Raw genomic sequence first — 22,574 nt, 5'->3', positions numbered from 1 at the left:
AAAGCGCCCGTCTGGCCAATATAGCGCCAGGTGTTTTTACGTCGGGCCCAAAAGATAGTCCTAGAACTATCTTTTGGGCCGGAATACATCGGCTTGTGCATGGGCTCCTCTGGGAGCCCATGGCAGCGCACGGAGGTGGGGGGGAGTTTAGCAGAGTGGCTGCTAATCTCCCTCCCTCTGGTCTCCTCCCCCCATGCAGGCTCACCTCTGCTCACTCCTCTCCGCTGGCTCTTTGCAATGGGAGGGGGTGGGATGGGGGTGGAACTAAGTGCAGTCCCATCTCGCCTCCTCCCATTGCTGGCTGCGGACAAGGGGCTAAGCTCCTGCCCTCGTCCCACTCCTTGTACATAGCCATCAATGTGAGGTGGTGGAATGGGCCAGCACTAAGCTCCTCCCCTGCCCCACCCCCTCCCATTGCAAAGAACAAGCAGGGAGGAGAGCAGAGGTGAGCCTGCAGTGGGGAGGGAGAGGAAAGGGGCAATGGCATGGTAGTCTCGGCGTATATGCGCCGGGACCCATGCCATCTGAACGGGTGCACAAACGTTTGATTTGTGCGCCCGTTCACCAGTTTTATCTCTCCCAACGTAGCGTATATTGCCTTAGTCAGGCCTTATCTGGAATACAGTGTCCAGTTCTGGGCACCCCAATTTTAAAAAGACCGACAAACTGGAGCAAGTTCAGAGAAGAGTTACCAAGATGGTGAGCGGTCTGCAAATCATGTCCTATGAGGAACGGTTAAAGGATCTGGGAATATTTAGCTTGCAAACAAGAAGGCTGAGAGGAGACTTAATAGCGGTCTACAAATATCTGAAGGGCTGTCACAGTGCAGAGGGATCAGCCATATTCTCATCTACACAAGGAAAGACTAGAAGCAATGAGATGAAACTGAAAGGGAGGAGACACAGATTAGATATTAGACAGTGAGGGTGATCAATGAGTGGAACAGGTTGCCACGGGAGGTGGGGAGTTCTCCTTCAATGGAAGTGTTCAGAGGCTGGACAAATATCTGTCTGGGATGACTTAGTGATCCTGCACTGAGCAGGGGATTAGACCCGATGACCCTGGAGGTCCCTTCCAACTCTACCATTCTAAAATATTCCCCATGTCTTCACATTTATGACATCCAAAGGAATCCCTAATAACATAATCACCCAAAGCTCCAGGCAGGGGCTGTTAAACCGTTTTCTGGATTAGCCCCTCCCCGTGTGTCTTCTCACCCATTCAACAGAGCAGAAAGAGGTCACATGACATAAAAAAGAAGCATCCTGTTTTCTCAGGGGAGGAGCTTACATCTTACAGCCCGACTGCTTCTTTGAAGGCCATATACGAGGTAACGCGCCCCCCCCCCCCCCCCCCTCCCCCTGGACATAGGGTCTCCGGGACATATTGCTCAATGAGCGGCTGTCAATCACATGGCTCCTCCCCTTCATAAACACAAATTAGCATATCTGACCCCTCCCCTGCGGTGCTCCAAGGTCTGTTGCAGCCATTTATACCGAGGCGTCCCGATTACATATGAGCAGGTTATGAAATTTCTAGACGTGATGACGCACTGGAATCCGCAGTAGGGGTCATCATGTATACAAGGAGTGGCCTTCTCTGGGCTGCGCCTGCAGCGGTGCACACATTCCTACAATCCATAAAGCCTTTATTTATGATTTCATGGCAGTTTTTATATAACTACTTTCCCGGTGTCAGTCCATTAATCCATCCACCAGGCTGTAGAGTCACTTACCACCCTCAGGGGGAGGTAAAGAAGCAGAAACTGTTCATGCCAGTAATCAATATGGCTGCCCCGGCTTAATACTGGCATGACAAACACTTCCGCTTCCGGGATTCCCTTCCCTTTTCAACATGGTGGATGAGGCGACTCGCCGGGTGGTGTCAGAGATTCCTCTGCTGAAAACCAATGCCAGTCCTAGGGATAAGGAACTGTGGGTGCAGCGGCTGAAGGAAGAATACCAGGCGCTCATTAAGGTGGGGGGTGTCACGTGGTAACGCGCCCCCGGGAACATGCAGAACGGGAGAAAGGTTCCGGCTGTCAAATCAGCTGATGACATGTACTGGAGTTTCCTCCTGATTCCTGCTCCCCCTACTGGTGATAAAGCTTATTGTACCCCCAGTATTAGCTTGTAAGTCCCCCTTCACTGTTTGCTGCCCCCTCTGTGTTGGCCTATGGATGCCCGCTTAGACTCCAGCTCCCTACTGCGCCGCCTGTCCTGTAAGGTTTTGCCATCAGAGGGTGACCTCCTTGTCCCCGGGGGCCACAGCAGTGTTCAGGGCCGTGTATAAGGGCTCCTTCGCACAGGTGTATCTGCACGCCGATTGTTTACACGCATGTTACGGACGGATATTTCCCACTGACTTTACACACAGCGGGTCTTATATTCATCTGTACCAAAATGTACCATTAAATTCACTGGCGTCCAGTAAATACGCAGCAAATGCGCAGGATATGTACGAATTTATGCAGGAGAAAGCTACGGGTCGTCTTTTGTGTGCAGTTTGTCGGGGGCGTCCCCTCACTTATAGCCCCAGACCTGCTGCCCCCTGGTGGATTGGGTATTCTTCCCGGTCGCAGGTCTCTAATGTCGCCATGACCTCCTTTCTAATCTCCCCCTTTGTTCCCCCAGTATGTAGAGAATAACAAGAAGGCCGACAACGACTGGTTCCGCCTGGAGTCCAACAAGGAGGGCACCCGGTAAGATCTGGGGTTGATCCCCCTGCAGCGCCCCCGGCTACCAGCACGTGTACTGCACTCGGTAATGGTTGCTGTCTGTTGCAGGTGGTTCGGGAAGTGCTGGTACATCCACGAGCTCCTCAAGTACGAGTTTGACGTCGAGTTTGATGTGAGTTTTTTTAGAAGTTTTTTATTACAAGATACGAGGCGTGTCCTAAATTATGTGTCATTACAGATTCCGGTCACTTATCCCTCCACGGCGCCTGAAATCGCCATTCCGGAATTGGACGGGAAGACGGCAAAAATGTACAGGTACGAGAGCTGTAAAGTACAAGTCAAGAACGTACAACTACCAACGGGGCGTTCTTAAAGGGGTCTGTCACTAGGGAGGGGTGAGCCCCGGACTCCCTGGGAACAGGACTCTTCGAGTTGGATGGAAATGTGGCTACAGGGGATGTCATGTGACCTCTCTCCGGTCTGTTCAATTTACATAAGCCTTAATGCCATCTAGTTAGTACTTAGCAGAAGCAACTGCGCCCCCTAGTTTAATAACACTGCACATGACTCTACAGGGGTTTTTCCAATGGGACGGAATAATCCGCTGTCAAAATCCGTATATCTTTGTCTCATTTCCATGGGCGTATATGCGGAGCGCTGAGTCCCTATTGATCTGCATTGGGGTAGTCAGACCTGCATTTTTAACCCCTTAACGACACAGGATGTACGGTTACGTCCTGCAGTTTTCGGGGTATGTATGAAGGGGATTGCAGAATGATCTTGCTCCATACACCATGGGTGCCGGCTGTTTCTTACAGGTAACACCAGCCTACAACAGCTCCCATAAGCCTCGCTGCTTATCGAGCTTTTAACCCTTTAACCCCTTTAGTGGCACGCCTGGAAATTTTCCAGGATGAGTTCTACTGCCCATAGTGATATAGCTCGGGAAATTTCCAGGCTATATTTCACTATGGAACCTGCAGAGCACAATGCCATAAGCTGTGGCATTGTGCTCTGCCTGCACAGTCTACACAGAACAGTGCAGGACTTTAACAAAAGAAGCAGCAAGATATAACCGATCTGCCGGCAACTTCCCGCTTCTTTTTTAAATTCCTGCACTGTTTACAGGTTGCCATGGAGACCATCGGCTTGTCAGAAGCCGGCCTATGGTCCCCGTGGCAGGGAGAGCTGGTGATCAGCTGCACCAGCTCATCAGCTGGTCATCGGGCACCAGCTCTTACAGCAAAGAACAGAGAACCTCTGATGCCCGCTATGTTAACCCTTTACATGCCACGGTCTGTGCGACCGCAGCATGTAAAGGACTGTCACCATCGGACCCCCTGCAATATAATCATTGTCTCTGTGGCACCCGGAGGCTTGATTATAGCCTCCGGGTCTGCCAGCTAACTTAGGCTGTGACGCTTAGTCTGTCTGAGAGTATTAGAAGAATAAAGAAAAAAGTATTATGCAAAAATTTTTAAAGAGTTGAAGTGAAAAAAAAAAATAGTAAGAATTTTCAAGAAATGAAAACTCCAAAACCCCACCTTTCTCCCTGTAGTTTGTAAAAAATTAAAAACAAAATTACACACATGGTAATGACTGCGTTCGTAATGACGGAGAGAAGGAAGTTACTACATTATTCAACCCCTTAATGACACTGCCCCCCTCACCCCCCCCCCCTTTTAAAAAATCATAGCTCCTTTATTTATCCATCCTTGTCGCTGTATGAGGGCTTGTTTTTTGCAGGACGAGTTGTATTTTTCAATGGTGCTATTTAAAGTACCAAATAATGTACTGAAAAACTTTTTTTTAACAGTGGAGTAAAATGAAAAAAAACCCACATTCCACCATCTTTCAGTGCGTCTTGTTTCTACGGCGCACAAACTGCAACAAAAATGACATAACTTTATTCTATGGGTCAGTACGATTACTACAATACCAAACTTGTGTGTGTATATATACATAATTTATTTTTTTTTTGTGCTGTAGTACCGTACTTGTATTATTTTTCAAAGACATTTAATTTTTTAATCATTTTCTGCGGGCAGTAACTTTTATTTTTCCGTTGATGTAGTTGTGCGAGGGCTCATTTTTTACGGGATGTCCTCTAGTTTACGTCATTACTAGAGATGAGCGAGTATACTCGGTAAAGGCAATTGCTTGAGCGAGCATTGCCTTTAGCGAGTACCTGCCCGCTCGAGACTGAAGGTTCGGGTGCCGGCGCAGGGGAGCGGTGAGTAGCGGCAGTCAGCAGGGGGGAGAGAGATCTCCCCGCTCTCCCCCGCAGCCCTCTGCCCGCCGCCGGCACCCGAACATTCTGTCTCGAGCGGGCAGGTACTTGATAAAGGCAATGCTCGCTCAAGCAATTGCCTTTAGCGAGTATACTCGCTCATCTCTAGTCATTACCAATTTGGAATACATAAGACTTTTTAATTGCTTTTTATTGCATTTTTTTTCTGGGAAACGGTGACTGAAAAAGTGCATTTCTGGCGTACTTTATTTTATTTTTTTCTGATGACGTTCACTGTGCGGGGTAAATAATGTTCTACCTTGATAGATCACACTTTTACGGACGCGGAGATACCAAATATGTATTGGGTTTTTTTTTGTCCCCCTCCCCCTGAGGGACCACAACTAGCAAAGCTTTAATTGCTTCTGCAGTATAACTTCATGCTGTACGATTGCAGCTATTGCCCACGGGTGTCAGTTGTAATAAATTGCTGATGCCCGCGCTGTATGAAGAGAGGTCGCACCGCAATCTCTCTTCATACATACCCCGACACTGCAGGACGTAGATGTATGTCCTGGAACGGGAAGGGGTTAATCTGCAGGGTGCACAGCATGGGGGGAAAAAAAATCAAATTGTGACACGGCAAAAATCGCAATTTACCACAATCGCGGTTTTTTGGGGTTTTTTTGCTGCGTTGCGATTTTAACATTAACAAGTCCCATAGACATCTGGAGAAAAAAAAACGCTGCAAACTTCGCAGTGAAAACGTAACGATGGTGGGTAGGCACCCTTAGCTGAATGCAGTTAATAGCCCCAGGGCTATTATCTGCACTAAGATCCTTTGCTCTCCACGGGGAAACAATGCTATCAGCTGATAAGGCTGAACGCCGATTTTTAGGTTGGACTGAATTTAACGATCAACTAGCAGTGCCCGAAAAGCGCACGATGTGTGTACATTTTGACGCAACGTTTATCGCTAAAACAATCGCCAATTAGCGGGGTTTTTTTTTTTTTTTTAAAGCAATCATCGGCTGGTGTAAATGGGCCTTTACACAGCTCCACAGCTCCATCGATGAAAAAATTTAAATGCTAGGGGTCTTTGAATGCAGCCATTAAAAAAACTCTTTTAAAGTGTGAATAAGTAGTGAAAAATAAAACACATGCCAGAATTACAGATTTTGATAATCTTGCACCTATGAAAAATGGAATAAAAAGCGATCAAAATTTTACAAGTTCCCAAAAATTTTTACAAACGTTATACAATACATTCTATATACCCAAAAATGATGGCATTAAAAAATAATCCCGCAAAAAAACAAGCCCTACTATGGCTGTCAATGGAAAAATGAAAAAGCTATGGCTCTTGGAATGCGACTAAGATTGCGGGTTTCCATGAGGGTGTCATGACAATTGGGGTCCTTTTGAAAGGCCCCAGGGTTGTCATTGTAGAGTGCCTATCATGCCTGTGGGGTGGCTTAATAGGCTGCCTGTCAGATCGCAGTATGATGTATGCTATGGCAGAAGCACTCGAGGCAGCGAAAGTCTTTGTTCCCTCTGGGGACTTAAATTACATTTTTTTTTTTTTTTTTTATCAATAATTTTACTAATTAATTAAAAAAAAAAAAAAGATTTTTCTTTGTTTTAATTCGCTTTTATTGGTCACTCTTTCTCCAAGAAAAAATGTAATGAAAAGCGATCAAAAAGCCGTACGCTCTCCAGAATGGAGAATCTTCAGAAGGTCCCGCAAAAAATGAGCCATCGCAAAACTATACAAGTTTGGTATTGCAGTAATCGTACCGACCCATAGAATGAAGTGATGAGGTTATTTCTGTTGCAGTTTGTGCGCCGTGGAAACAAGACGTACACATAAATGGTGGAATTTCGTTTTTTTTGTTTTCAGTTCACTCCACTTAGAATCTTTTAAAAGTTTCTCAGTACATTCTATGGAGAATGAAATGCTTTTCCGTTCCAGCCGACTCTCCCGTAGAGAGGAGCGAGGCCGCAATGGAAAAAGAAATGACGTGCTGCATCCCGGGAAACCGCACCGACTTTGCCGCGAGGGATTTGTCAAAAATCTCGTCCACAGGGCTGGTCAGTCCCAGGATTAGCGACTGTAGGCGGATGTGCCGCAGGGAAATTCTGCGCCAAATCTGCCCTGTGTGCACCTGGCCTTAATGTAGGTTTGGGTGTGGAGGCGCCAGCAGCATCCTGTTACTCTCAGTATCTGCGCATCAGACATGGCGATGTTTACGCATGGCTGACTATTCCGTCCCGTCAGTGCGTCCGAACGGGGTGGATTCGCTCCAGATTTTCTGCAGCGCAAAATCCACCTTAAAAACTGCACCATTTGGTTCCGAATTTTGACATCTTTCACCGCGGAAATCTCTCAGTTTTGCCGCAGCGAAAAACCACGTGATTAGCGTAGCTTTAAAACCCGCTGCACTTAGCCACATGCTTTTCCAATGCGGCCGGCTCTCCAATAGAGAGGAGCAAGGCCGCAATGGGAAAAAAAAAATGACATGCTGCGTATCGTTGTATGTGTCGGATCTTTATCAGATCACCGCGGATCCGATGCGTAGTCTGAGGCTGCGCGTCCGAGTCCTACGTGCGGAATTCCCGCTGCGGTCGGCTGGCGCGGTTTCCTTGTTAAGAAAATATGTCTGTTGTTTTTTCCATGGCACGGACTGCAAAATGTGTGCAGGAAAATTTCAATAGGACGCTACAATGGCGTGGATTTCATGGAGGCGCTATACGCACGTAGCGGGCTGCGTCTACGCTACACGGGCACACGGCAGTTTGTGTCGGGACCCTATTAATGATGGTTTCTTTCTTCAGAGGCGGTAAGATTTGTCTGACGGAGCATTTCAAGCCGCTGTGGGCACGGAACGTCCCTAAATTTGGATTGGCGCATCTCATCGCCCTGGGGGTGAGTACGATAATGGTGGTGGCTGAGCGCTCCTCAATCATTACATTGCTGGCGGTATGTATCGCTGCGGCCATTACGCCTACTGAGCTCAGAAAGGCCCAAGTAATGCATAGTTTCTTTTCTATCCGCTGTTTCGCGGTTCTCACGCTCTTCCGCTTTCTCGTAGCTCGGGCCGTGGATGGCGGTGGAGATTCCCGATCTCATCAGTAAAGGACAGATCAAACACAAAGACAACTGATTCCGAGCATGAAGAAGAGGGACGGTGGCAGAATCCTCCGCGGAGCGCCTGCCGCGCCATTATTTACATGAACTGTTCGTTTCCATCGGTTTACGCTATTGTTATTATAATAAACCTCGTTCGCCACAATTTTCCACCTCCAGGTTTATTTTATAGAGATTTTAGACCAGAGCAGACTGGCAGCAGGTTGTATGATGGGGTTTGAGGGACGGGGGTCATGGTGCTACTCTGCATGTACATAATGGGCGCAGCTCCCATGAAATATAATGTGTGGATGATGTAACATTTCTATAGCTGAGGAAAACTAAATGCCCCAGAAAATGTGATGTAAGCAGACAGGCCAGAGCGGCAGACTGCACTGTAGGGGGCGCTGCGTGCTATGTGGAAAGCACAGCATTCTCGTTGAGCTCAATCATTGCCAGTATTAAAGATGGCCATGATGTAACTTCCGGTTTCCATAGTTACCGGAAGTCTGTAGAAAGTGCCTACCTGTGGCAATCTCCCGCCGCCGGTCTCCATAACAACGTTTGTAAATAATGGGTGTGGCCACATGGAGAGCTGCGCATGCGGAGGAGGGGATACGGGGAAGATGGAGGAGGCTGCGGTTGCTATGAAGCCGTGGAACGGAAGGCCGTAAGACTTGCTGCACCGCGCCTGCAGGTAACGTATTCAGCGGCCGTGTAGGTATAGCGCCCCCTCCTGTCTATCACCTGCAGCCTCTGACGCCCCCTGTAGATAATGTGGTCTCTCCTCATATCTGACACCCCTGCAAATAACATGGACCCTCCCAGTATGTGTGACACTACTCCCCCCTCCTGTGTATAACTTGGACCTTCCAGTATATGACAACTGCTCCCCCCTACCCTGTATATAACGGGAACCTTCCAGTATATGACCCCCCCCTCCTGTATATAACGTGGATCCTCTCAGTACATGACCCCACCACCACCACCTCCAACTGTATATGATGTGGACCTTCCAGTATATGAATCCCCACCCCTTTCTGTATATAACATGGACCCTCCCAGTGTATACCCCCCCCTTTATATAAAGAAAGTGGACCCTCTCAGTATATGCCCCCCTTTCTGTATATAACGTGGAGCCTCTCAGTATATGCCCCCCCCCTTTTGTATATAACGTGGACCCTCTCAGTATATGACCCTCCTCGTATGTAATATGGACTCTCTCAGTATGTAACACCCCTTGTATATAGTGCGGACCCCCGGTATATACCACAGACCCTCCTATGTAGACTACATCTCTTGTATATTACACATCACCCTTCCTAGTAACTCAGGGGTTAAGCGCACAGCACTACTCTTAAAGGGCCAGCGTTCCCTGTAGAATTCTATTCTTACCCCATAAAATCCCCGGAGACCCCCGATATATAACCGGCTTCTTGTCTCGCAGGCCGCAGAGATGTGAGGCGAGAGCGAGGCCGGGACTGCTGCGGGAAATGAGGTAGGACCCCCCGCCGTATTGTCACATGTGACGCCCCCCCCTTCCCAGTCCTGTGAGTTCCTTGTTGTGCCTCAATATTCTCTTCCCCACAGGGCCCCCCTTTCCACCCGATGTGCAATGCCTCAAGTCTGTGAGCCCAGATTTGCGCGGAGTCGTGATACCCCCGCCATCACTTCGCAGTGCGCTGCGGCCGGCCGGGTGGTCACCTCACTGAGGACGGTCAGCCAAGAACGCTCCGCTTACTCCAGCACGCTTTTCAGCAATGGCAGCTTCAATCAGAAATTGCGCCCTTTGCCCCCTCCCCCTGTGGTGGTGGAGCGGTGTAAGCCGGAGCGCGGGCGCAGCACTCAGCGGGGGGACTCCGTCAGCAAGAAGGGGCCCATGAAAGCCAATCACATGATCAAAGTCAGCAGCCCGGCGGTGACCACCATTAAATCCATCACCCCGGCCCCTCGGACGGTGGTTGGGAGTCTGTCCCGCGCTAAATCTGTCAGTCACATGGACCTGAGCAGCGGAGGCCCGCCCCGGGTGGCAGTCAGAGAGCGGAGCGCATCCTCCAGCCGGAAACCGCCACTGGACACGGCGGGGCTGAAGCGGAGCAGCTCGCTACGGAGAGTTGGTGCGCTGCCCAGCCTGGACCTGTCCCAGAAGCTCTGCAGCGCCCCTCGAAGTGAAGCAAGGAAACCCCTTCCGGGGAGCCCGCCGCCCGCCAGTGAACCCTCCAATACGAAGGGAACCGAGACCCAGGGAAAGCTGCCGTTCTCTCCTGTGAGTATCACACATCCCATCATGCTCTGCTGGCGGCCATATTGGTTGTCACCCAGCTTTCCTACTATGTTTGCAGTCAGCGTTCCTTGGCATGCTGCGTCCTGCGGTTACCCAAGGTCGTCTAGTCGTCCCCGTGTGCCAGCAGCGTGCGCCGCCCTCCCCTCCCCCTCTGGCTAATTAATCCTCAGGAGATGAGCCGGCTGAGGCACCTTGAATAGTCGCAGTGACAATCCGCTGAGAGGATGAGGGCAGCGCCGCGTCCCTGTAATCCCCCTCATTCTCCTGAGAGCTAGCGGGCACAAGAGGCTGGCACCACTGCAGAGCCGCACCATGCCCGGGCTGGTGGAGCTCCCGCAGAAGCTGCAGCGCACCCTGACTGACAAGAAGGGCGTCCAGGGTCGGGGGGTGGACATCTCCGAGTCTGTGGTCCATACCGCCATGATGGGGCTCCTACTCATGTCTAGCGAGGTAAAGCCGGGGGAGGGGACGGCGCCCACCTACCTGTCCTGGCTGGGTGATCGAGGCACACACTACGGCTGCAGGTGCTGAACTCCTTGTCTCTTCCTCCTTGCAGCCCCCTCCTGTCCTCGGATCAGGCCACGTCGGACTGCGCAATTTAGGCAACACGGTGAGTGTACGGTCTGCTTTTTTTTTAACTGGTAGAACTACAGATGGCAGCATGTCTGATGACTGAGTGGTAGAGTCTGTATATCAGTGGTTATAGTACTAGGGAACTGCCCTTTTAAAATGTTAATTACCTGTCCCTGCGCCTTAGATGTGTAATATCTATCCCTGCCCCCGCCTCTTAGATGTGCAATATCTGTCCCCGCCTTGTATATATCCCCGCCCCTTACCTGTCCCCACCTTCTAGATGTGCAATATCTGTCCCTGCCTCACATATATCCCCACCCCTTACCTTTGCAATATCTGTCCCCGCCTTGTATATATCCCCGCCCCTTACCTGTCCCAGCCTCTTAGATGTGCAGTATCTGTCCCTGCCTCATATATATCCCTGCCCCTTACCTGTCCCCGCCTCTTAGATGTGCAGTATCTGTCCCTGCCTCATATATATCCCTGCCCCTTACCTGTCCCCGCCTCTTAGATGTGCAGTATCTGTCCCTGCCTCATATATATCCCTGCCCCTTACCTGTCCCCACCTCTTAGATGTGCAATATCTGTCCCTGCCTCACATATATCCCCACCCCTTACCTGTCCCCACCCCTTACCTTTGCAATATCTGTCCCCGCCTTGTATATATCCCCGCCCCTTACCTGTCCCCGCCTCTTAGATGTGCAGTATCTGTCCCTGCCTCATATATATCCCTGTCCCTTACTTGTCCCCACCACTTAAATGTGCACTATTTATTCACGCCCTTTACCTCTCCCCGTCCCTTAGATGTACAATATTTAACCCTGCCCCATATACGTACCCACCCCTTACCTGTCCCCGCCTCATATATGTCCCCGCCCCTTAAATGTGCAATATCTGTCCCCGCCCTTTAGATATGCAATATTAAGTGCAATATGCTACTTTTTGTGGGCGGGACTTATCATTAGGGGGCGCGGCAGTCCTGGACCCACAGATTTATGTATACTTCACACCAGGAATGTAGGCGGCATTTCTCTGAAGGCGCACAGAGCTGCCAGGAATGCGCCAAATACCTGGAGACCTGCAGCTCTTCTAATCAGCCCACCGTGCGCCTGCGGAGATCGTACGAAGCCCAGCGAGATTCCTATCAGAGCTGTTGATTGGCTGAGAGCTGACAGTGTGCGCAGTCGGGCAATGCCCCTTAGTACCCCCTGAGGACGTTCAGTGGCTGCAGCTGCCCACTCTAGTCTATAGTGACCACTGCCTGCACAAATCTCATTCAGCTTCACTTATGGATGTGGTGTTGTCAGACCTTTAGATACACCCCAGCAGTGTTAGTATCTAAGCAGCTGCTGTTGTCTGCCTGCAGTGCTTCCTGAATGCCGTCCTCCAGTGTCTCAGCAGCACACGACCGCTACGAGACTACGTCCTGCGCCAGGAGTACCGCCAAGAGCAGCCGGTGAGCTGCAGGACACCTCAGGAACTCACGGAGGGTAGGTCTCTGCATACAGCCCCTCATATGATCATTACCGTGTCACCTAGGGGGCGCTCTTATCACCATTTTAATATTATTCATTTTTGATTCTTTAAGCCTTCGCTGATGTTATTGCTTCATTATGGAGCCCTGAGGCTCCTGACGCCGCAAACCCAGCACGACTACGAGCCGTCTTCCAAAAATACGTCCCATCTTTTACAGGGTATAGGTAAGTGGATGTGGGAGTGATGGGAGGCGTTCTCAGTGATGCCGCCGCTGCTGTCTAGGGACTGATAGGCTGCATTGTCAGTGATGTCACCGCTGCTTTCTAGTGGATGGCTAGGCTGCGTTCTTAGTGATGTCACAGCTGCTCTCTAGTCAATGGATAGGCTGAATTGTCAGTGATGTCACCGCTGCTCTCTAGTGATGGATAGGCGGCATTCTCAGTGATGTCACCGTTGCTGTCTAGTGAATGGATAGATTGCTTTCTCAGTGATGTCACCGCTGCTCTCTAGTGACCTTCTCAGTGATATCATCAGTCTGCGTCTTCTCTCAGCCAGCAGGATGCTCAGGAATTTCTCAAGTTCTTCATGGACCGAATTCACGCAGAAATCAACAGGAAGTGCAGGAAAACTCCCAGCATCCTCTCTGATACCAAGCGCCCGGTGTGTGTAGAGCCCCCTGACTCTCTTAGGTAAGGGTCTCTATCTGTAGTGGTATATCCGGGGCAGGAGCGGGGCAATCACTGACTTGTGGCCACTTTTCCATAGTGATGATGAACGAGCCAATCAGATGTGGAAGAGGTACCTGGAGCGGGAGGACAGTAAGGTGGTCGGTAAGTAGTTGTGTCATCAGGCCGGACTGCGTACTCTTACATCCTGGATTTTATACTCCAGTCACATCCAGAGCTGCATTCACAATTCAATTCTTTGTGCTAATACTGAGGCTACAGTAGTTCTTCTCTACCTGCTGTTTCTCTCTCTGCTGTGATGCATTATGGGTTAGGGAAGGGAATCTGTGATGTAACTAAGAGTTTAAGAATTTTTAATGCAGCTCTGGAGGTCAGTGAAGTTTAAAAAGTATGAGTGCAGCTCTGGGGGTGAATAGAGTGCAGCGATTTTGAATGCAGTTCTGGAAGTGTATTGAGTATAAGAATGGTAATGGAATATAGTTGTTTTAAACGCAGCTCTGGAGTTCGAGTATAAAAATGGTGAATGCTGCTCTGGATTTGAATGGCGTATGCAGCGATTTTGAACGCAGCTCTGGAGGTGATTGGAGTATAAAAATAGAGGATGCAGCTCTGGAGATGACTGAGAATGAGCTGAACAGGAGAAGCCAAGTGTTTGGATTGAAGGAGCGGACGGCGTGTGTTGTATCTGATGTACGCAGCACTCCTCTGTAACGCTGCAGCAGTTCCTGGACTACAAGTACCAGCAGCTCTTGTGAGGTGATTGACTGTGGCAGACACTGACTCTAGATGCTTATTCTGCTCCCGTAGATCTCTTCGTGGGCCAGTTGAAGAGTTGCCTTAAGTGCCAGTCCTGCGGCCACCGATCGCCCACATTTGAGGTCTTCTGTGACCTGTCCCTCCCCATCCCGAAGGTGAGAAAGGAAGTAGAAGCTGATGGAATGTCTAAAGGGAAGCCCACACACAGATTTCAGCTCCTGAGGTCGTAACGGACAGCTGCCCTTCACCTAGAAGTGTGGGGACAGAGTTGTCAGGCCTTACTAATGTTCTGTGAGGTCTGGTTATCTCTGCCGGTGTCTGCGGAGGTATGCCTGGTTCATGTGGGCAGTGGTCTGACACCCTGCTCCTCTCATAGCTCATATGGGCAATAACAGGCGGCAGGCAGTGGTCTGACACCCTGCTCCTCTCATAGCTCATATGGGCAATAACAGGCGGCAGGCAGTGGTCTGACAACCTGCCCCTCTTATGACTCAAATGGACAATAACAGGCGACAGTCTATCACTATGTTATTGGTGGGGTTACATAGGACTGCAGGTCAGATATACTACATTATCTGTCCTCAGAGAGTTATCACTGTGTTATCTGGAGTGTTAGGGAAATGACAGTAATATCAATTTTGTCTTAAGCCACTTTATTATTATTCTAGAATGGTAGAGTTGGAAGAGACCTTCAGGGTCATCGGGTCCAACCCCCTGCTCAGTGCAGGATTCACTAAATCATCCCAGACAGATGTCTGTCCAGCCTTTGTTTGAATACTTCCATTGAAGGAGAACTCACCACCTCCCGTGGCAATCTGTTCCACTCATTGATCACCCTCACTGCCTAATATCTAATCTTTGTCTCCTCCCTTTCAGTTTCATCCCATTGCTTCTAGTCTTTCCTTGTGCAGATGAGAATAGGGCTGATCCCTCTGCACTGTGACAGCCCTTCAGATATTTGTACACATCTATTAGGTCTCCTCTCAGCTTTCTCTTCTGCAAGCTAAACATTCCCAGATCCTTTTCCCGTTCCTCATAGGACATGATTTGCAGACCGCTCACCATCTTGGTAACTCTTCTCTGAACTTGCTCCAGTTTGTTGATGTCTTTTTTTAAGTGGGGTGCCCTGGACACGTATTCCAGATGAGGTCTGACTAAGGAAGAGTAGAGGGAGATAATGACCTCACGTGATCTAGACTCTGTGCTTCTCTTAATACATCCCAAAATTGTGTTTGCCTTTTTGGCTGCTGCATCATAATGTTGACTCATGTTCAGTCTGTGATCTATTAGTATACCCAAGTCTTTTTCACATGTGCTGCTGCTTAGCCCAATTCCTCCTATTCTGTATGTGTTTTTTTTGTTTTTCATTTTTCTTGCCCTGATGTAGGACTTTGCATTTCTCCTTGTTAAGGCCTCGTTCACACGGGCGACATGGCATCGCTGTGAGAAAATCACATCGCTGGTTCGTGCCATATCGCTGCAGTTTCTCGTGTGGATTTTCAGGTGGAGGGGCTTGAAATATAAGCCCTACGCTGAAAATAAGCCATAGCTGAAGAAGAAAAAAAGTATACATCACCTAGAAGCGCTGTAAATGGCTCTGCTGCAGCTTCACCGGCACTGGTCATTGTCTTCTTTTCTGGCTGGGAATTGAAAAATTCCCGCCTCCTGGAAGCGCTGGCTGTGATTGGCTGACACTGTGATTGGCTGCCAATCGCAGCCAGCGCTTGATGAACCAATCACAGGTATTCATCGATCATGGCTAAGCATCAGCCAATCGCAGCCAGCGCTTCTAGGAGGCGGGGATTATTCCATTCCCGACCAGAAGATGTTGAAGAGAATCAGTGCCGGGAGCCGGAAAGAAGATGCGGCCGGGCTGACAGCGCTTCTAAGGTGATGTATACTATTTATTTTTTTTCCCTGCAGCAGGATTTCCTACTGTCAAAGTTGCATCGCATTGCATGCAAACTGCGTTTTCATGCGACGCAACAGAGGAAGGCTCCATAGTGAAACATGGGCTGAAAAACCTCATGAGTCACGTGCATATCGCCAAATCCGCGAGGTTTTTGTGTCTGGTTGTTGCAGGCTACAAAACATCGCATGTGTGAAGGAACCCATAGGAAAGCATGGGCTTCATATACATGCGATTTGTAGCAACGCAACAAAATCGTGCGACTTTGTTGCCCATGGGAACGAGGCCTAAATACCATTTAGTTAGTCGCCGCCCACTGTGCAAGCTTTTCTAGATCTTTTTGAATACTCTCTTCCCTAGTGTTAGCTATCCCTCCTAGCTTTGTGTCATCAGCAAATTTTGATCAGTTTCCCATCAATTCCCTCCTCCAGATCATTTATAAAAAGGTTGACCAACACTGGGCCTCGGACAGAGCCTTGTGGTACCCCACTTGATACATTCTTCCACTTGGATGTGCAGCTATTTATGACCACTCTTTGAGTACAATCACTCAGCCAGTTGTGAATCCACCTAACAGTTGCCTTGTCAATCCGCTGCTTCCTTTAGTATCCTAGGATGTAATTCATCTGGACCTTAAAGGGGTTGTCCCGCGGCAGCAAGTGGGGGTATACACTTCTGTATGGCCATATTAATGCACTTTGTAATGTACATTGTGCATTAATTATGAGCCATACAGAAGTTATTCACTTACCTTTCCTGCGCTGGCGTCCCCGTCTCCATGGCTCCGTCTAACTTCAGCGTTTAATCGCCCGATTAGACGCGCTTGCGCAGAAGGGTCTTCTGCCTTCGGGTCTTTCCGGCAGCAGCGGCGTTTTGGCTCCGCCCCTACTACGCGTCATCACGTAGCTCCGCCCCGTCACGTGTGCCGATTCCAGCCTCCTGATTGGCTGGAATCGGCACACGTGACGGGGTGGAGCTACGCGATGACGCGTAGAAGGGGGCGGAGGCAGAACACCGCTCGTGCCAGACCGAGCCGAAGGCAGAAGACCCTTCTGCGCAAGCGCGTCTAATTGGGCGATTAGACGCTGAAGTTAGACGGAGCCATGGAGACGGGAACGCCAGCGCAGGGAAGGTAAGTGAATAACTTCTGTATGGCTCATAATTAATGCACGATGTATATTACAAAGTGCATTAATATGGCCATACAGAAGTGTATACCCCCACTTGCTTTCGCGGGACAACCCCTTTAAGACTTGAATTCATTTAAGTTAGCTATGTGTTCCCTCACCATCTCTCTGCTTATAGATAGCCTGCGTTTCTTTATTTCCCCAATTTATACCTTAGGCCGCCTGCAGACGAGCGGGTCGGATCCGGCAGCGAGAATTCTCGCCGCGCGATCCGACCCAAGCGCCTGCAGGGACGAGCGCGTACTCACCCGCGCCTGGCGGCCCTGGCTCTTTCATGTGCCGGCTGCCGCGCAGCCGGCGCATGCGCAGACCGGAGCCGGCGGCCAGGTGAGTGCGTGCCCCGCAGAAAATTAGAACATGCCGCGGTTTGTTTGCCGCGCGAGATTTCACGTGGCCAAACCGCGGCCGTCTGCATAGGAGTGCGTATTGTAATGCACTCCTATGCAAACTTTCAGAGGCGGAAATCCCGCGGGAAATCCCGGGGCGGGATTTCCGCTCGTGTGCAGGCGGCCTTAAAGAAGTTTAGTTCAGATACATAGAAACTCATAAGAAGCAGTTGAAATGCTCTGCAGAAAACAACTAGATACAAGACCTCTTACTAAGAATGCAGATTTGTTCCTTATCTAATGAGCGCAGAAAGAAGTTTTTAACATAAAACAAGAAATGCCAGATCTTGGACAATAGGTTTTACCCTTAGAGAATGACTCTTCAGATGTAATCCTTCTACAGAAGAAGACTTTATTCCAACCAGCTTCCACAGTGATTATGTAGGACCTGCAACGCATGACAGATGCCAGAGACACAGGAGGGCTTGGAGATGAAGTATTTGCTGAGAACAACCAAGCAGGATGTGTAAAGGCCCATTTAGACACAACGATTCTCGCTCCAAAGACCTCTTGAGCGATAATCGTTATGTGCAATAACACGGCAAGATGATCGCTCAAACGGTAGTTTGAGTGATATTTTTGAGCGTTCACTTGGCATAAGTGTGTAAATGAAGGCTCATGCTGTATGCACAATAAAGCGCTCCAGCTGTCTTCTGCATACAGCTGTTGTCTACTCGGTGCGCTCAGCTCTCCGAGCAGAGTATGCAGAACACAGCTGCAGCGCTGTCTTCTGCATACTTCTGCTGTGTTCTCCGAGCGGGATACTAGCTGAAATAATAGTGATGATTTTTTCTTCTCACCGACTACACCTAATATGGCACCCAGTTGCGCTAACAGGTGTTCCATAGGATCGCAGGTCCCGTGTGTATAGTCAGCGACCAGCGGCAGTGCGTTGTGTAACCACCCTCTACTCTTCTCTCTGCAGAAAGGCTTCAGTGGTGGGAAAGTCTCCCTTCTCGACTGCTTCAGCCTATTCACAAAGGAGGAGGAGCTGAATTCAGAGAACGCGCCGGTAATCGCCCAGAAGTCATGTCCTCGTGACCAGAACGCAATGATGTCCTTATAATAACCCAATCCTCTCTCTAACAGATCTGTGACCGCTGCCGGCAGAAGACGAAAAGTACGAAAAAACTCACCATCCAGCGCTTTCCCCGCATTCTCGTCCTACGTATCCAACTCACATTCACTTCTGCAGCAGCGACAATAGGTGGCGCTGTTAGCGTGTGTATCTAAGAGCGCCACCTAGTGACCTGATTTATACCGGCATAGTAACTGGACATCATTCTGTCTGGTATAGATCTGTTGCCATGTTTTATCTTCCTTAACCCCTTGCCTCCCAGACCTGAACAGATTTTCCACCACTCGTTTCTCCATCAAGAAGTGTTCGGTGGTTGTAGATTTCCCTCTTCACAAACTCAACCTCAAGGAGTTCGCCAGTGAGAAAGCCGGTAGGTGGGAGGTGTAATATATAATATATATTATATCAGTGCCTGCAGAGGACTTTCACTTGTGGGATATCACAGTAATCCGCCTCACCTCACAAGGCTCCTCAGGTATTAGTGTCAAGGTCTCATATGACCAGATTAAGATTAACGAGTGAAGCCTTTGCAGGGCGGACAATCAAGATTACAGGACCCAGTCACCCGCATCCTGGGGAATTTCCAGAAAGCACTGAATTAAGGAAGAAATGGCTTTTTGGCATAATGCCAGCTTTCCTGATGGTCCAAGGCAGCGGGGAGGAGGGAGGGTTAAAGGTGTTTCTCAGACTCAGATATTGATGACTTGTCATCAGGATAGGTCATCCATATCAGACTGGTAGGGGTCTGCCTTTTGGGACCACCCACTAGTCAGCTCACATGAGCGCCACGGCCTCTTCTCAGGCATGTGACGTCACATTCCTGAGTCACATGGCCTGAGAGCAGCTCGGTTCCACTCGAATGATTGGGATTGAGCTTCTATATCAGGCTAAACCACTGTATAATGTATGGCGCTGTGCCTGCTACACACTGAAGCGGCTGTAGCACTCATCCAAGCATCGCGGCCACAGGGCTCACGAATGGCAGAGCCCACCGATATGATATTGATGACCTATCCTGAGAACAAGTGATCAAGATCTGAGTCTTTAAAAAAACCCTTTAATGTTTGCATGTCTGTTGGTGTAGGGCAATAAAGGGTTAATGTCTGCATAGCTGTTAATCTAGGGCGGTGGAGAGTTAATATCTTGCATGCCTGGTGGTTTGGGGTAATAAAGTGATTAAAATATACATATCTGACAGTCCAGGGTGGTGGGGAATGTCTTTTGTACGTGGTAATATGTAGTATTTGAGTATCAATGCTTGCTTCACTGGTGGACAATGGTAGTGGAGGGGTTTATGTCTGCATTTCTAGTGGTTGATTAATGCTTTGTGGTCTGTGGTAGTGAAGGACTTAATATCTGCATACCTGATGGTACTTGTTAGTGAAGGTGTCTGCTTCCCTGGCAGTTCATAGTGCAGGGTTAATATCTGCATACCTGGCATGCTAAGGTAGTGGAGGGGTTAATGTCTGCAGTCCTGGTGGTCTAGGGTAGTGGAAGGGTTAATGTTGGCAGTCCTGGTGGTCTAGGGTAGTGGAGGGGTTAATGTCGGCAGTCCTGGTGGTCTAGGGTAGTGGAGGGGTTAATGTCTGCAGCCCTGGTGGTCTAGGGTAGTGGAGGGGTTAATGTCTGCAGTCCTGGTGGTCTAGGGTAGTGGAGAGGTTAATGGCTACTATTTTGATTGTCTGTGGTAGAGCAGGGACTACACCCTATTCAGTGAGTCCTGTGTACTGGATGATACCGGCACAGATCACACTGGTCCTAGGAGCTCACAATTCACTGCCTGTGCCAAAGTTGCTTACACTCTAATGCTGTTGCTGCAGTGCTGACTCCTTGTTGTTTTGCAGGGAGTCCTGTGTACAACCTGTATGCTCTGTGCAATCACTCGGGCAGCGTGCATTATGGACACTACACGGCTTACTGTAAGGACCAATCCGGATGGTTCTCCTACAATGACTCGCGGTCAGTCCCGCCCCTTTTTCCTCTGTAGTTAGCTGCTCCTATGACCCCCATGATAACGTCTCCTTCTCTTCTGCAGGGTCAGCCCCATCAGTGAGAGTCAGCTGCAGTCCAGCGAGGCGTACGTCCTCTTCTACGAGCTGGAGGAATCCTCTCTGAAGAAGTGATTCTACTTGGGTGCTCCGCAGGGGCGGGGCTCCTGTGACTGCTACTGTAAGCCAATGGGATTGGCTGCTGCTTGACTGGAGGAGCGGGAGATAGAAGCAATAAAGACTAATGATCTCAGATTGAACTCAAGACTGTTACATAAAACGATTGCTCGGTCAGTGGTATCAGGACTGATTATCCAGCATACCTTCCTGTGGAACCACAAGTCCCAACCGCCTCGGTGATAGCTTTACTGTTTACTAGGACTGGACCCAATCTAGAGATTACTGCACCTTTAAATCCAATATGTCTGACATTTCTATCCTCTTAGGGCTTTCTTAAATGGCAAATCGATGTTTCATTACTGTCATCATCATGTCTCCGGGAAAGCTGGTTCACATAATGTGGCTGCTGTTACTGCTCCCATAGCAGTTGTCACCCAGCTTTCCCAGACCCCAGAATGTCACTTAGTCATCAGAAATCCGCACTGCTGTGATCTGGCCGCTATCATATATACTGCGATAGCTTTGCCTTGCAGGAGCCTGGAAAGGCTGGATGAGCACCAGAATGTCTGCGCTGACATCACCCAGCTTTTCCAGATACGGATATAACTATGAAATGGATTCAATGAATGAATCAAGGACTGATATTTACAGGGAGCCTCATACGTGTCCAGCAATAAGAAGTCGTGTGTGACTGCCACCCCATCATTGTGCCCCATCTACATGCAGTGGCCTTGTCTGTCACCTTCTCTACAGGCTATTCCCCCCCCCCCCCCCCTTACAGGCTGCCGCCCTGTGTCTATCTCCCCCCCCCCCCCCCCTTACAGGCTGCCGCCCTGTGTCTATCTCCCCCCCCCCCCCCTTACAGGCCGCCGCCCTGTGTCTATCCCCCCCCCTTACAGGCCGCCGCCCTGTGTCTATCCCCCTCCCCCTTACAGGCCGCCTCCCTGTGTCTGTCACCCCCACTCCTACCTACAGGCCCCCACCCTATGTCTGTCACCACCTTCACAAGTTTTTAATGAGTATTTTTGGTACAGAAATATTTCTATATGAGATGCCTGGCAGAGACTATTCCTCTCCTGCAACCGGGGACAAAGGCAACAAGAGTAAACTTCTTATAAAACCCAAAGAAACGCCTTCTGTGTATTTACTGCTGATGTGAGCACCATTCTGTCATGTATCCACCGGGGGCAGCATTCACCAGGAATAGTGTATAGTGCAGGTATATGGCTTGAGTGTCCTGTCCCCCAAGTATCAGTGTGTCATTATCCTGTCCCCCAAGTATCAGCGTGTCGTTATCCTGCCCCCCCCCAGTGCTGGCGTGTCGTCATCTCGCCCCCCCCCCCACACAAGTGCCAGCGTGTCGTCATCCCGCCCCCTCCTGAGTGCCAGCGTGTCGTTATCCCGCCCCCTCCTGAGTGCCGGCGTGTCGTTATCCCCCCCCCCCCCGACGTGTCGTTATCCCCCCCCCCGACGTGTCGTTATCCCCCCCCCGACGTGTCGTTATCCCCCCCCCCCCCCGACGTGTCGTTATCCCCCCCCCCGACGTGTCGTTATCCCCCCCCCGACGTGTCGTTATCCCCCCCCCCGACGTGTCGTTATCCCCCCCCCCCGACGTGTCGTTATCCCCCCCGACGTGTCGTTATCCCCCCCCGACGTGTCGTTATCCCCCCCCCCGACGTGTCGTTATCCCCCCCCCCGACGTGTCGTTATCCCCCCCCCGACGTGTCGTTATCCCCCCCCGACGTGTCGTTATCCCCCCCCGACGTGTCGTTATCCCCCCCCCTCCGACGGGTCGTTATCCCCCCCCTCCGACGTGTCGTTATCCCCCCCCGCCCCGACGGGTCGTTATCCCCCCCCGCCCCGACGGGTCGTTATCCCCCCCCGCCCCGACGGGTCGTTATCCCCCCCCCCGCCCCGACGGGTCGTTATCCCCCCCCCGCCCCGACGGGTCGTTATCCCCCCCCCGCCCCGACGGGTCGTTATCCCCCCCCCGCCCCGACGGGTCGTTATCCCCCCCCGCCCCGACGGGTCGTTATCCCCCCCCCCCCCCCGCCCCGACGTGTCGTTATCCCCCCCCCCCCCCGCCCCGACGTGTCG

At 50.3% G+C, this 22,574-nt stretch overlaps 2 protein-coding genes across 2 annotated transcripts; both read left to right on the top strand.

The window, feature by feature from the left end:
- Window positions 1-1,838: 1,838 nt before the first annotated feature.
- UFC1 (ubiquitin-fold modifier conjugating enzyme 1) lies at window positions 1,839-8,200 on the top strand. The gene is made up of 6 exons (XM_066608756.1): window positions 1,839-1,977; window positions 2,634-2,701; window positions 2,786-2,849; window positions 2,916-2,992; window positions 7,743-7,833; window positions 8,000-8,200. Exons 1-6 carry the CDS (start codon window positions 1,855-1,857, stop codon window positions 8,069-8,071), a joined length of 495 nt encoding a protein of 164 aa, XP_066464853.1. The 5' UTR covers window positions 1,839-1,854; the 3' UTR covers window positions 8,072-8,200.
- A 414-nt stretch (window positions 8,201-8,614) lies between these two features.
- On the top strand, window positions 8,615-21,258 carry USP21 (ubiquitin specific peptidase 21). Its single transcript, XM_066608755.1, has 14 exons — window positions 8,615-8,731; window positions 9,482-9,532; window positions 9,625-10,300; window positions 10,875-10,928; window positions 12,258-12,381; window positions 12,480-12,591; window positions 12,919-13,056; window positions 13,133-13,197; window positions 13,861-13,964; window positions 18,217-18,303; window positions 18,381-18,459; window positions 18,632-18,739; window positions 20,214-20,328; window positions 20,405-21,258. The coding sequence occupies exons 2-14, from the start codon at window positions 9,528-9,530 to the stop codon at window positions 20,490-20,492; spliced, it is 1,755 nt and encodes a 584-aa protein (XP_066464852.1). The 5' UTR covers window positions 8,615-8,731; window positions 9,482-9,527; the 3' UTR covers window positions 20,493-21,258.
- Window positions 21,259-22,574: the final 1,316 nt, after the last annotated feature.

This window comes from Eleutherodactylus coqui, chromosome 6 (genome assembly GCF_035609145.1).
Source record: "Eleutherodactylus coqui strain aEleCoq1 chromosome 6, aEleCoq1.hap1, whole genome shotgun sequence".
NCBI lineage: Eukaryota > Metazoa > Chordata > Amphibia > Anura > Eleutherodactylidae > Eleutherodactylus > Eleutherodactylus coqui.
The sequence above is the reverse complement of the archived record's forward strand: the minus strand, read 5'-3'. Positions and strand labels throughout refer to the sequence as shown.

What these genes read in the sequence shown, in the direction of transcription:
- UFC1 (XM_066608756.1), top strand. Translation starts at nt 1,855, where the DNA reads ATGGTGGATGAGGCGACTCGCCGGGTGGTGTCAGAGATTCCTCTGCTG. An exon ending in TCCAACAAGGAGGGCACCCG is followed by an intron (nt 2,702 to 2,785) that starts GTAAGATCTGGG and finishes TGTCTGTTGCAG; the next exon opens with GTGGTTCGGGAAGTGCTGGT. An exon ending in AAGACGGCAAAAATGTACAG is followed by an intron (nt 2,993 to 7,742) that starts GTACGAGAGCTG and finishes TTCTTTCTTCAG; the next exon opens with AGGCGGTAAGATTTGTCTGA.
- USP21 (XM_066608755.1), top strand. An exon ending in ACCTCAGGAACTCACGGAGG is followed by an intron (nt 12,382 to 12,479) that starts GTAGGTCTCTGC and finishes TGATTCTTTAAG; the next exon opens with CCTTCGCTGATGTTATTGCT. An exon ending in TTCTCCTACAATGACTCGCG is followed by an intron (nt 20,329 to 20,404) that starts GTCAGTCCCGCC and finishes TCTCTTCTGCAG; the next exon opens with GGTCAGCCCCATCAGTGAGA.